Source organism: Rhinopithecus roxellana, chromosome 6 (genome assembly GCF_007565055.1).
Source record: "Rhinopithecus roxellana isolate Shanxi Qingling chromosome 6, ASM756505v1, whole genome shotgun sequence".
In the NCBI taxonomy this organism is placed as follows: domain Eukaryota; kingdom Metazoa; phylum Chordata; class Mammalia; order Primates; family Cercopithecidae; genus Rhinopithecus; species Rhinopithecus roxellana.
In genome coordinates this window covers 147035357-147049054 of record NC_044554.1, presented here as the reverse complement: position 1 = coordinate 147049054, position 13698 = coordinate 147035357, and the positions used below count along the sequence as shown (strand labels likewise).

General features: G+C 53.8%; 1 protein-coding gene across 1 annotated transcript; it reads left to right on the top strand.

Moving 5' to 3' along the window:
* The first annotated feature begins 6235 nt into the window (after positions 1–6235).
* HOXA10 (homeobox A10) lies at positions 6236–9972 on the top strand. Its single transcript, XM_010388309.2, has 2 exons — positions 6236–7201; positions 8378–9972. Exons 1-2 carry the CDS (start codon positions 6244–6246, stop codon positions 8650–8652), a joined length of 1233 nt encoding a protein of 410 aa, XP_010386611.2. The 5' UTR covers positions 6236–6243; the 3' UTR covers positions 8653–9972.
* The last annotated feature ends 3726 nt before the right edge of the window (positions 9973–13698 follow it).

Below are 13698 nucleotides of genomic sequence, written 5' to 3'. Positions count from 1 at the left end.
AGAAGGGCTGAAAGGACAGAGCCCTTTGTTACCCACCCCACCCTCTCTTCAGCCACCCAGGCAGGGCCAGAGCAGCAGATAGGGTCGCATTTGGAGAGAGGCCCCAGACCCCACTCTGTTTATTTGTTTGTGTGTTTGTCTAACTGGCGCGACTGGGGAAATCGAGCTGAAAGGGGAGTGGGACAGACCCCGAGATGAATGTCTAGGTTGATAGGCAGACACGCAGAGACGAACAAGGGCCCTCCTGGGGGGCAGGGAGGGGGCGGGCTGGGAAGCCTGGGTTTAGGGAAAGACTTCCTTTGGGATGGTTAAAGATTAACCAAAGTCTCTCAAGTTGCTAGAGAGAGTCTAGTCAGGAGGACTGCTCGCGGGCGGGCGGCGGGCGGGCGCGGGTTTGATTTCTGAGCCCTATAAAAGCCCATCCTCTGATGGCTGTGACAATGCGGTCGTAAACCCGTCCCGGGCCGGCGAATTTGCATATTTGGAATGCGCTGCTATAAACCCGGCTGGGGTTTTGCAGCGATTTCTTAGATGTAAAAATGAGATCTCAATAGCAGCGGGCTGGGCACATCCTCTCCTCTCTCCCTCTCTGCCCGGAGCCGATTTCCCTCTCTCGGCTCGGGGCTGGAGCTCCGGCCCAACCTAGGCGCGCAGCCGCCACGAGATGGCGCACTTCCGATCAATGTCAAAGCCGCCGGGGAGCCGGGAACCCCAGCGTGATTCTTGGCCTTTGTTCGTTTCTGATACTAAGAGCAGCACGGTACATTATTTCACTTGTCCCGCTCCCCTTCGTATCAGAAAAAGGGGGCTCACCCTCAAGAAGTGGTTGGTATTGTAATTTAAAGCAACGCGCATTCGCTAGGCCTCGCGAGCGTCGCCGCGCGGAGAAGCCAGCTGCCCCTTGGCAGTGATTTCGGAAATGTGTCAAGGTAAGAGGCCACAAGTTTAGCAATTTCAGTCTGGTGGGGCGCGAGTGGGAAGGTGGCCGATGTCTAAGCAGGGTTCTCGGGAACGTGGCTGGGTTTGTGGGGTGATGCGGTAAGGAGCCCCCACCCCATTGCTGCCGAAGGTTGGAAAGCAGGGGGAGGCCTAAGCAGAAAAGTTGGGAATTTTATTTCCTTGCGCTAGCATTTCACCCAAGGCGAATCGTTCGATTTTTGTAGAAATATTCAGAATAGAATGGGCTAGGGATGAGAGGTATCTAGCAGAAAGGGTTCCAGCTGTGCTGGGATACGGGGCTGTGGGAGCGGCAAAAAAAAGAGAGAGAGAGATGATCGGGGGTTGAGGAAAACAGAAAGTTTCCATTCTAAACAATGGGGTGGTAGAAGTCTGCGGCCGCTAAGGCGAGCGCATTCCCGGGGCAGACGTCCTGGAGGTCACTGGTTTCCTACTAGGTGCATCTCTAGGACTGCCCAGTAGCTTGGAGAAAACCTTTGTTCCGAAGAAGGCCAATTCGGAGAAGTCGCATGTGATTTTTGAAAGTGCCAGACAAGTCTCTGTATTGCATACTTGGAGTGCGCTGTTATAAACCTGGCGATTTTGCAGCAATTTCTTACATGTGAAAATTAGATCTTTTGTAAAAGATATTTTGCAAATATGCAAAAATGTATTGGTAAATACTAACACTTTTTTTTTTAAAGCTGGGGCTGAGGATAAATTTTGACGGAGCAATCACTCCATCGGAGTTGTCATCAAACACATTTTAAATGATAAAAATTCACTTACATTTGGAGGGCCGATTCAAATTCCCTCTTTCTCCTGTATTTATTTTTTAATACTATTTTTCCATTAGTTTCCCACATCTTTTTCTTTTCCCAAATATACAGTGCATGGTGAGTGGGGGGAATCCCAGAGAAAGTAGGCACTCCCTGTTGTGTAAATTTTGCCTATCATAGTCTTTGCTGAAGGCTGGCTCCCAAACTATGCCGGAGCAAAGCAACAAGGCAAGAAATGAGCGCTCACCCAGTGAGCTGCTCTCTGCAGCGGGAGCCCACCCTACAATGCCCGAGCCTCCTCCAGTTCTAAGGCAAGAGGAGGTTTATTATGAATAAAACTAAGAATATTGCAACTCAAAGGGTGTGTGAAAAGGCCCCAACGCTTCCCTAAGAGGGGTGGGGCCATCTCAGTGGTTGGATTTAGAAAAACTTTAGAAGTATGTTGTTTAGTAATAGATTGCACCTGATAGATTCAAAACAGACACCTCAAATATCCCTGAAAATGTTGACATTCTTAAAGATGAATCAGAAAAGAACGTCATTGCTTGTGGAAAAATTTTCTAACTATGCATAAATGCATGGATCTGAGAAGCTCTGATCTTTTAAAAATTTTTTTGCTAAAGCCAGATATGTAAAAGCAGACTTTATTTTTCCTCTGTGGGGCTGCAGCCCAACTCCACCGCTGGATAATTCAGAGCCTTGAAAGCATTGAGAGTGCCCTCCAGAAACAAATTGTTTACCAGCAGTTTCGATCTCAGGACCTGGTATTTTTTCTTTAGAAACTTGTTTTTCATAATAGTTTATTTCTCATTGCTTACAAGGGCCTACTCAGAAGGAGTACCTAGTGAACTGCAGCCTGATCCTTGCCGAAGGCCTTAATCCATGGGCCTGGTGTTTACTTTGGCCCCATAGGGCTGGCGGGCTATTACCCAGGTAGAAATGGGCAGTATTTCCTCCTAAATTAAACATGGGCTCTGGAGGTGACTGTGTAACCGCTGCATAAGGCCTGGTTGAGGCAAGCAGGCACTGAAGATTTAGGTCAAAGTTACCCTGAGGGAGAGGGAGAAATTTAGTAGTTGGGAAGAATGGCAAAAAAGAAAGAAGGCAAACGAGCACGAGGGAGGAAAAGTGCTTGGAAGCCGACCCACACTACAATTGAATCGCTTTCTTAATCTCTTGGGGTAGGGAATCTCAGGAAAGCCTAAGCGCTCAATAACTGGAATATTTTATTGAGAAACCTAACACTTCAGTGTTAAAGTCTAGAGAGCATGGGAGCCTTGGGGATCGGTCGCGGATGCTGGGGGCTAGGAGACCAACCGAGAGGGCCAGGGAGGCGTTTAACTTGAGCTTCTGCTGCTTTGGTATCCTCTCATTTGAACCAGCAGCAGCAGGCCCGCCTGCAGCCAGCCGGCTCACGGACAGTGTCTCGCTGTGTTTCCCGCTCAGCAAGCCCTGGTGGGAGTTGGAAGGCAGTCCTGGGCCAGAGAGGGGCTGCCATACACGAGCTTACACACTCTTTTTAAAAGCAAGAAAGAGCTCAAGCCCAACATCCCGTTTGGTTTATTACAAGGGGGAAAAGTCATGCTAAAGAAACACATCTGGCTCACCACAAAAAGGTCACTGAAGACCCAAGTGCCAATGCCATGGCCTGCGAGGCCCATAGCAGGCCTTCCAGCTCCTCTACTCTTCAGCTGAGGCAGCCTTTTGTAGCAGATGCAGTACAAACTGACTTTTGTAACCTTGGTTGGCACGTGCAGGTCCCTGGATTCTATCCAGCCTAGAAGCCCATTTGGCTGCCCTACAGGGCCCTGACCTGAGCTGTCTGCCACAGGGCACCCAGCTTGTCTTACCAGCCAAATTGGCAGGGCCCCCAAGTCCCAGGAGACTGGGGGACTCTGGAGGACCTAAGGAAAAGACTAAGGGGTGTGTGAACTCCTTCGAAATGATGGGTCAAATTGTGGGAATATAACAATATGCGTTTTTCACAGAATGAGTCAAAACTTACTTAGATTTTCCAGAAGGGTCCTGACTCCCTAAAAGGTTAGGAAAGATAAGTTAAGATCATTGTCTTTTATTTTATTTGTATAGCCTCCACTATCTCAAACATATACTGGACCTTCCCAGATGTTGGCCTGGGAAACTGCTTTCTGTATTTAGCCTGGAGAGGCATGACTCTAGGCCCAAGTCCTGGCCCACTGACCTGCTATGGCTCATTATCCTCGAGGAAACCTCGATGCTCTTGCGACCCACTTCCCAAATGACACAGCTTTTCTGAGAGGCATGGGCAGTGCTGAAGAGCAAAGCTTCCTTCCTAGGCAGTCCCCAGCTCTGTGGCATTTCCAGGTGGCATTGCTAAGGGCAACAGTCCCAGCCAGTTCCACCCGTCTGGTGAGCAGGGTAAGGACAAGGCAGATCCAGGAAGCTAAAGATAGGGCCATTGGCTGCGGTGCTCTGAAGCTTTTCTGCGTTCAGGTTTGTCTGCCTCATGGGCCTAGCAGGTAGAGAATTTGCCTTGGCCTTGGGCACAGGAGCATGCAAAGAGCGAAGGAGAGTTAATCCCTCGGTCTTGATTCCTCTAAGCCGCTGCTGCGGCTTCAAGACCCTGTCAGGCTGGAGAGAACTGGTTTTCTTATGCTCTCTCCCCTCCTGTTTCTCTCTCTCTTTTCTCTCCCTCTGTCCGTCTCTGCTTCTATCTCTCTCTTTTTCTCTCCATCCTCCTCCTCGGCACCCTGATGCTCAGTCCTCAAGGCCCGGTCACCGTGGGGCGCCGAGGTTGAAGTGGCCGGAACGCCGCGCTAGCGGTGGCGTGGCCTTCTGGGCGCGGAGCTCGGAGCAGCCATGGCCCGCAGCGACCACAGCTGCTTGAATCTCAGAAGCCAGACCTGGAGCTCTACCTAGCCAGCTCTCTCGTGCGCTTTCGGGGTCCTCTCAGGCTCCTCTTCCACCTTGGGCTGGATTCACATTGGGAGGAAGGAGGCAAAGTGCCGCGTATGACCTGGATGCAAGAGTCTTTCCCAGCTGAAGGCAGCGGCCTGAGCGGTCTGTTTCCTGGGATGCCGACATTCAGCAATGCCAGCTCCGAGTGGAGCCGGAGGGGCGGGCGGCCTGGAGTATCCTGGAGACCTGTAGCCCACAGGCCAGGGGCAAGGCAGTGACCTCCCGGGCTCCCCTGGATCTGCCCGGAAAAGGTTGCATTTCCTGAGACTAGCATGAGGCTCACACTTGGGGGCTAGCACCCCAGGCCGGCCATTTCCAGTTGGCTAAAACAGAGCCCCTGAGTCTGCTGAGCAAAGGGCCTGGCCTCCACATGCTCTTATAACAGGGCCCTGAGCCCAGCCCGGCCTTGCAGGGAAAGGATTTCCTCACCGGGGCCTCGTTAAAATGCACACACTGCAGGAACAAGGACTGCCCTAGCTGAGGGTATTGGAGGGAGGGGAAGAGGGGAGGGGACAGAGAGGCAGGAGTGTAGTGACACTGGTTCTTGTTGTAGCCTCCAGGAGCGTATGAGTGCTAAAGCTAACAGGAGAGCAGGAACATAAGGCAGCAGAGGTGTACACCGGGCACATCCCTTGAAGTCTCTCACTTTGGTCCAGCCAAGGACCCCAGGGCCAGCATTTTACTTCCCTGAAATGACTGTGGGCTTAGAGTCTTCCCTACGTGATGAGGGGATGCTTGGACCTGGTTCTGGCCTGGGGAGTGGGAGTGGGGCCGGCTTTCCGTCAAGGTTGACAGCAGCTTCCCACCCCCAGTCCTGCCAGCCCACCAAAGTCCGCTGACAGGAGTTGTAGAGAAGGCAAGCCAGATGAGCACAACACCACAGAAGAACATCCTAACTGGATCAACGGACTGGGGGAGAAAAGTGTTGGGGGTTAGGGGCTAGGGAACAACCATTGCATTTTGAGGAAAAATCTGTGGGATGCTGGAAGTAGAGGCAAGTTGGCTTCCAGTTCACTCTGGGCCCCTGACACTCTGAGGATTTTTGACAGCCATAGGGCCAGGTCATTTTGAGGATGCAGAATTCAGACAAGGGGCCAGCTCCTGATCCAGAGCTGAATGGGAAACGCGTGAGTCCCAGACATGGCCAGTGGTCAGAGTACACCGGGGACTAGTGGCAGCTTCTGCGACAGGGATGGTGAGCACCCAAGGCAGACTGGGCGCGCACCATAAACACCCCACTCGTTAACTGTGCGGGGCCCAAGGGCGCTTCAAACGGACCCCGGTATGGGGCTCACGTCCGGGTAGGGGCGGGGCGAGCCCAGTTGCCAGGCCCCCCACCAGCCACGTTGGGGCAGCCCCCACAGCTCCCGGCCTTCGGGCCAAGGTGCCGGGCGTGCGTCTCCTGGCCCATCAATACAGATTACATATTTATATCAATAGCGGGCTTCGAGGGCGCCCTCGGAGAGCGGCCCCGCGCCTACGAAACCAAACTGGGAGTGGTCGCGCGGAAACTCTGGCTCGGGATTGGCTGCGGGCGCCCGCCGCGGTGCGGGGGGATTGCTAATCGTATTCAGCATGTTTTGCACAAGAAATGTCAGCCAGAAAGGGCTATCTGCTCCCTTCGCCAAATTATCCCACAACAATGTCATGCTCGGAGAGCCCCGCCGCGAACTCTTTTTTGGTCGACTCGCTCATCAACTCTGGCAGAGGCGAGGCGGGCGGCGGTGGTGGCGGCGCGGGGGGCGGCGGCGGTGGCGGTTACTACGCCCACGGCGGGGTCTACCTGCCGCCCGCCGCCGACCTGCCCTACGGGCTGCAGAGCTGCGGGCTCTTCCCCGCGCTGGGCGGCAAGCGCAATGAGGCGGCGTCGCCAGGCGGCGGTGGCGGTGGCGGGGGTCTAGGTCCCGGGGTGCACGGCTACGGGCCCGCGCCCATAGACCTGTGGCTAGACGGGCCCCGGTCTTGCCGGATGGAGCCGCCTGAGGGGCCGCCACCGCCGCCCCAGCAGCCGCCGCCGCCCCCGCCGCAACCACCCCAGCCCCCGCCTCAGGCCACCTCGTGCTCTTTCGCGCAGAACATCAAAGAAGAGAACTCCTACTGCCTCTACGACTCGGCGGACAAATGCCCCAAAGGCTCGGCCACTGCTGCCGAACTGGCTCCTTTCCCGCGGGGCCCGCCACCCGACGGCTGCGTCCTGGGCGCCTCCAGCGGGGTGCCAGTGCCTGGCTACTTCCGCCTTTCTCAGGCCTATGGCACGGCCAAGGGCTATGGCAGCGGCGGCGGCGGCGCTCAGCAACTCGGGGCCGGCCCGTTCCCCGCGCAGCCCCCGGGGCGCGGCTTCGATCCGCCGCCGGCGCTAGCCTCCGGCTCGGCCGATGCGACCCGGAAGGAGCGAGCCCTCGATTCGCCGCCGCCCCCGACGCTGGCTTGCGGCAGCGGTGGGGGCTCGCAGTGCGACGAGGAGGCGCACGCGTCGTCCTCGGCCGCGGAGGAGCTCTCCCCGGCCCCTTCCGAGAGCAGCAAAGCCTCGCCGGAGAAGGACTCCCTGGGTAAGCAGGACTGCAGAGAGCAGCAGTCAGGCGGGTAGACAGGCAGACGCAAGGAAGAGAAGGATCAGAGAACTAGGAGCCCGCGCAGCAGCCGGCCGGCCTTGGCCCAAGCTGCAGGCAGGCTGACCTTGTGAACTTGCTTTTTAATATTTGGGCGTGGGGACGCAGTAAAATTCATGTCCGGCTTAGCGCCCCACAGCAAGACGTCCTCGGCGCTGGCCTCAGCTTCCCCTGACTCGGGGCGAGGACACCAGCGAGCAGGCCCCCTCCTGTGCGCTCTTCCCTGTGGCCGGGAGCACCCAGAGCCCTGGTCCCTGCCCAGCCTTCGCGGCGCGGCCCACACGGGGGGAGGGGGAGGGAGGGAAAGTAGCTCGCCCGCAGATAGCGCGGATGTTTGTAAGGCATCCAAAATAAGCAGCCGCCAGCGCCAATAAATAAGCCCATTAACCGGCGAAGTTCGAGTTTACGATCCCCCATGCTTTTTTCAAAGTTGCTGAGGGGCGGGAATCTTCGTTGCGGGAAAAAGAAAAGGCAAATCCAGCCTGGAAGCTGGGGGCCCTGATCTGAGAGCCAGAGAAGGGACATTTCGCTTCCCCTGGACCTCGGAATCGCCCAGCTATCTACCCCTGGCTCCTGGAGAAACTTGAGGGAGGGCCCTGGACCCCCGAATAGGTTTTTCCTCCTTTTCCCCATTGGACCAATGATGCCCTTCTTTCTCTCCTTATCGAGTCTTGGGCAATCAGGGCCCTGGGGTGTGACAGCCAAGCTGCCTGGCCCTCCTTCCAAGTAAGCACCCCGCGCTCCTAGCCTGGGGGCTACAGGAAATGCTTGTCTGCCATATGGCAAGAAGCAAAGAAAAGCGTTAAGTTCAAGATGTACAGTCTGCCCTCCCAGGCCTTTCCTTCTGCAAGCATCTATGGCTTAATGCTAAAACAGGTGTTTGGGAAAGTGGGGGAAATGTAAATTGGAAGGGTCATGTAGATTGAAGGCCCACTCGATTTTTGTCATGACTTTTGGAGGAACTGCTTGCTCTCAGCAAGCCAAAAACGGGGGCACGACTCTCTTCTCTGTGACTTGGGACATCTCTCTTATGGGAGAAACGGAGGTGATTCACCGCCGCGGGCAGCCCGTGTGGCCTCGACTTAATCATCCCCTCTTTATTCTTTTACATGCCAGGCAATTCCAAAGGTGAAAACGCAGCCAACTGGCTCACTGCAAAGAGTGGTCGGAAGAAGCGCTGCCCCTACACGAAGCACCAGACACTGGAGCTGGAGAAGGAGTTTCTGTTCAACATGTACCTTACTCGAGAGCGGCGCCTAGAGATTAGCCGCAGCGTCCACCTCACGGACAGACAAGTGAAAATCTGGTTTCAGAACCGCAGGATGAAACTGAAGAAAATGAATCGAGAAAACCGGATTCGGGAGCTCACAGCCAATTTTAATTTTTCCTGATGAATCTCCAGGCGACGCGGTTTTTTCACTTCCCGAGCGCTGGTCCCTTCCCTCTGTCTTCAGCCTTTGCCCAGGAACTCGCACCTGTGCTGGAGCCCTGTTCTTCCCTCCCACACTCGCCATCTCCTGGGCCGTTACGTCTGTGCAGGGCTGGTTTGTTCTGACTTTTTGTTTCTTTGTGTTTGCTTGGTGCTGGTTTATTTGTTGTTTTCTGGGGGAAAAAGCCATATCGTGCTAAAATTCTATAGAGATAGATATTGTCCTAAGTGTCAAGTCGTGACTGAGCTGGGTTTGCTGTCTTGGGGTCCTACTGCTTGAAATGGCCCCTGTGTTCGGCCGAGCTGGTTTCCTGCCCAGCCTGGGGCAAACCTAGCCGGAAGGCCGAGGTCCCATTGTTGGCGCTGAGGTGTCTGGCCTGAGGTCAATGGTGCAAGGAGCCGCCACCGGGCATGTCTGCCTGGAGTGCTGTGCTGTGTTTAATCAGGGGATACAGGCCCCTGGGTTTCTTTTTTCTTTCTTCCTTTCTTCCTTGGCCAAGGGAAGGGCTTACAGGCATGGACATGCAGGTTGGCAAACGGGCTTGACTTTGGCTGATTTAAAAAGTAAGAAAGAAAGTAGAAAAGAGTAATTTTTCCTTCCTCTGTAAGATATCCCAGCTTTAAAAAGAAAAAAAAAAAAATAAGAATTACCAACAGAAGGGGACTTCTTTTCCAGTCTCTGTAAGGTCTTACAAATTGCTTGACTAAAATGTTTCATTTACCTCTAAATTTCCATATCCTTCTGGCTGTAGATAAATAATGTAGTTTTGTTTATACATTTGGAATTAGTGGATTTTTTGTCATTAAAATTGTTACCACTGGTAACATGCGACAAGCACACCACAATTCTCCCTATCTTGTGAAGTTGTTTTTTAAAAATTGCCTTGAACAAAAAGTTTTTTTTTTAATTTTTATTTTTGCTTTCTGAAATTCACAGACGCCTAAGAGGACTGGGGTAACTAGAATAAACTAGAGAAGGGAGACATTGTTTGGATTTCCTTTATACTGTGAAGTTACATGCATAAAAGGGTCAAACCTGTAGATGCAGAAAAAGAAAAAAAACTATAAATACAAATCTGTATAAATGTCTATTATTATGAAGAATTGCCAATCTTGTTTTAAGCAAATGCATTCTATCGTTATTATAAATGTTAGTTCTAGCTCTATTTACTTCTAATCTTAAATCAGAATAAATTAATATTGTATTGCTGCTGTGCGTGGAAAAAGACGATGTTTATGTTCTTATAGAATAAAAGCTGTGGAATGAAGCTTTTTAATTTTACCTCTTTTTTGACTTCTTATCTTCACCTTCCACTTTATCCCGTTCACCACTTTTACAACAGGAGGACTAACCCGAGCCCCCTGCAATTACTTTAGGCATCTATTTAAATATTACCTAGACGGTCGTAATTTGTCTGGGCCCTATAGCCCTGGTGCCGTAAGGTTTGTCGGCTTTTGTTCAGTTTTATGGCTTGCTAGTATATCTGGATTGTGGCTGTCTTGGACCAGTGATTTCAGTTGAGAGGGGAGCTGCATAGACAGAGGAAGCCAAACAGGATTTCTTTCGGGAGCCCCAGGGAGGCTTGCAGAGGCCGGTTATTTTGCGGGTGTCTGAGTCTCAGATGACCCTCAATCTGAATCGGGGAGCAGGCCTGGCCCACAGCGCATCCCTAGCCGCTGGAGGCAGCCGTTAGGTGGACCCGGGCTGGGCGGCATGGGGGCCGCCCCCTCCCCCAGTACGGCCTCCCCCACCTGGCGGCCCTCCGTAGGGCCACGCGTTTCCTGCTGGCCAGAGTTGTGTGTGGGGGGGACTGGGGGGGGGGGCCGCTAGGGGGAGGGGGCGCGGGAGCGCGCTCCCCGGCGGGAGGGCAGCTAGGAGGCAGAGGCGGGAGAGCGAGCGGCGGGAGGCCGGGGCCAGACAGGGAGCGGGACTCTGTACCGTCCCTGGCGCTTTCGAGCCTTACACGGCTACCGCCGCTTGGCGCCGGCTCGCTGGGCTGCAAGATTTGGGAAAGCAGCGTGCACACTGCTCCTCGGAGCTACTCTCGTCTCGCCTGCTCCCCGCCTTTATTCCTCTCTCCCTGCCTTTCCTCGCTCTCTTTTCCTCCCTCTCCCTCCAAGGCATACCTTACTGGGGCCTGTGGCTTCCCCTTCAGTGACGCATTTGCGGCGGCCTGGGGCATTCCGTTGCAGCGGCGGGCGCAGGTTGCCTAGGGGCTGCGCTGGGCCGGGCGCGATCGCAGGGTTCTCTCCTTGGCGGCGGCGGCGGCGGCTGCGGCGGCGGCGGCAGCGGCGGCGGCGGCGGCGTCAGCGGCGGGCGAGGCAGCCCTGCGCGGGCAGCACCAGAACTGGTCGGTGATTTAGGTAGTTTCCTGTTGTTGGGATCCACCTTTCTCTCGACAGCACGACACTGCCTTCATTACTTCAGTTGAAATCGTCTCCAGGTACTCTGCGCGCTGGGGTCGGGCCGGGCGGGGCATCACGGCCCTGGTCGTGCCAGGCCTACGGTGGCATCCTCGGCTTTCCCTGCGCAGGAGCCTTGTGTCTTTCTCCGTAGCGCTCTGCCAGCCGGCCGGCTTTCCCCTTCCACCACACACCTCCACCTGGCCCACAGCAGGTAGGGTCAGGTTGGCTGCTACTTCGCGGACGCCGGGGGCGTGGTAGGAATTCTGGGCCTTGGGCCATTCAAGGTCAGGGGCGCACACTTCCATCCTGAGCCTCCCCCACTTGAGGCCTGTGCCTGCCCAGGGACCTCCTGCCAGTCTCTTGTAAGGCTGGAACACACACACACACCAGGCCCGGGTGTGAGCTCAGGAAAGATTCTTCTTCCAGTGGAGACTCAGGCTGGACTAGGAAGATAGGGCAGGCAGAGGTTGGGATCCTGGCCTTGTCACTTACCCTTCTCTCTGTAAGCCTGGCCTCTGCTAGGAGTCACTTCTTTCTCTTTTCTTCCTTCTTTTCCCTCTCTTCCCTTCCTCTTTTATCCCTTCTTTCTTTTTTCTTCTTTCCTTTGCTCCTTCCTGCTTTCTTTTCTTCCATTTGTCTTTTTTTCATTTTCCATCTCTGCCAGATTCTATCTCACCTCCTTATCTCCTTCCCAAAGCATCCTTGGGGAGAGGCTCAGGGCTGGCTTCAGGAGAGCCTAGGGAGTTTCACTTTCCTCTGCGGCTCAAGTAGAGGTTGGGAAGTCTGCTGAGGAACGGCCCGCGTGGGGCAGCTGCCGAGGGCGGTGGGTTTGGGCCTGGTGTGTTACTGTGCAGACAAGGCCTCGGTTATGATCACGACCGGATGGCGGCGGTCTTGCGTTTCTTCTCCGCCTGTCGCTAAAGGCTGACTAGGAGATCTGATTAGGGGGCATTCCCTGCAGCTTTGTGTGCCCATATCGAGGGCAGGGAGGCCTTTGCTAGCCTCACTGGGAACTGGAGCTGAGGCCCAACCAGCCTCGCTGGAGCCTGGCCATTCTCTGGGAAGCTCTTAGCCAGCTCTTCCCGGCCTGCCGGTCACAGCTTGGGGTTTGACCGCATTGAGGAAGACTGGCTAGGGCAAAGCTTGACTGCTCGCTTGCTAGTGGCTTCTATTAGGTACAAAATATGTTCCATACGGCACCTTTGTGCCGCTGGGTACTGGAGAAGGGGACCCTTACAAGAGCCAGTATGTTTCAGATGGGCAGAAAGAATCCCAAATTCCAGAACCGTTGATAAAAACTTGGGTCATCGTTCCAACTTGTAGTCTACAGATGGGAGCCAGTCTGACCATTTTCACTCCCGAAAACAGAAAACAAACTATCTCTCCCTAGCCCCAACACACAGAGTTACAGATTCGTGCCCACAGAGCTGTTTCCCTTCCCTGCCTGGACTGGAGGCTCAGGAACTGTTCCGTTGCACAGCCACCGGCCTCCTGTCTGAAAGGATCGCATACCCCATTTCCTTCAACTCCTCCGTGCCATTTTCTGGACCAGAGTATTTATTAATTTCAGAGATCACAGTTTTAGAAATCTCAGTCGAGAAGGGGTGGTTTTAAATTATAGTCATTTACTATTTCTTTATGATACACAATCTCTTTAACTTCCAAAATAAAAGCAGACAAAAAAGTCTGAATATTCTGGCTCCAAACCTTTGGGCTGAAGGGAGACAATATTGGTTTTCTGATTTTTCTTCTCTTTCTAGGCACCAGTAACATCTGCTTAACACTCAAGGCCTGCTAATTGTTCAGTAATTCTCTTATTTTGAGGCTAAGGCTGTTTAAAGGAACAGCTTTTTTACTTAAAAAATACTAAAATAATCAGTGTCTTCTCTGGTATAAAAAGTGGAAAAGGCAGCCAGACATGCCCAGCCCATTTGCAGACACTTAAAATTAGGAGCCAGGGTTTCCTCCAGGGTTAATTTTTTAAATGAAAATCTCAGAGGCCTGGCAGACTGCGGGGTATTTAGGACACGGTGGACTGTGGTGGGGGTGGGCATGACCTAGAGGAATTTATAGGGCAAGGAAAATATTAGAGGGAGGGAGATGAGGCGGACAGGACGGGGTTCATTGTGTCGGCCGCTTCCCTTTTCCAGGCGTGGGTGCAGCAAGGGGCACCCAGTCAGTATCCGCCCGGCTTGGCAACCTCGCTGGTATATGGGAGTCCCAGCCCGAAGTGTGTCAGGGTGTTTGGGGGGGATTACTGGAACTGCTGGTAAGGATGAAGGCAAAAAAGAAAGAGAGGGAGGGAAGCGCCCGAGTCCGCCAGCCTCGCCGTCAGGGAAGTGGGCTAATGAAAAACACACTGTTGCAGGCCCAGTATCCACACGTGAATTTGATTACCCCTTTTCTAGGAGTCGCCGCTTTCTGTTAGGAATTGGGGGTGGGGGGGAGTTTCCTTCCAATTAACAGAGTGCCTGTGACCTTTTAATTTACCTGCAATGGGTGAGAAATAAACTTCCCCAATGTGGCCAGGCCCAGGAATGGGACTGGAGTTGATGCCCTTGTGCCCCTTCCCGTTCTAATTTCCAGCCCTGGCCTTGAGCTG

Coding starts and splice junctions, on each gene's coding strand:
- HOXA10 (XM_010388309.2), top strand. CDS start 6,244: ATGTCAGCCAGAAAGGGCTATCTGCTCCCTTCGCCAAATTATCCCACA. Junction 7,202..8,377: donor GCCGGAGAAGGACTCCCTGG/GTAAGCAGGACT, acceptor TTTACATGCCAG/GCAATTCCAAAGGTGAAAAC.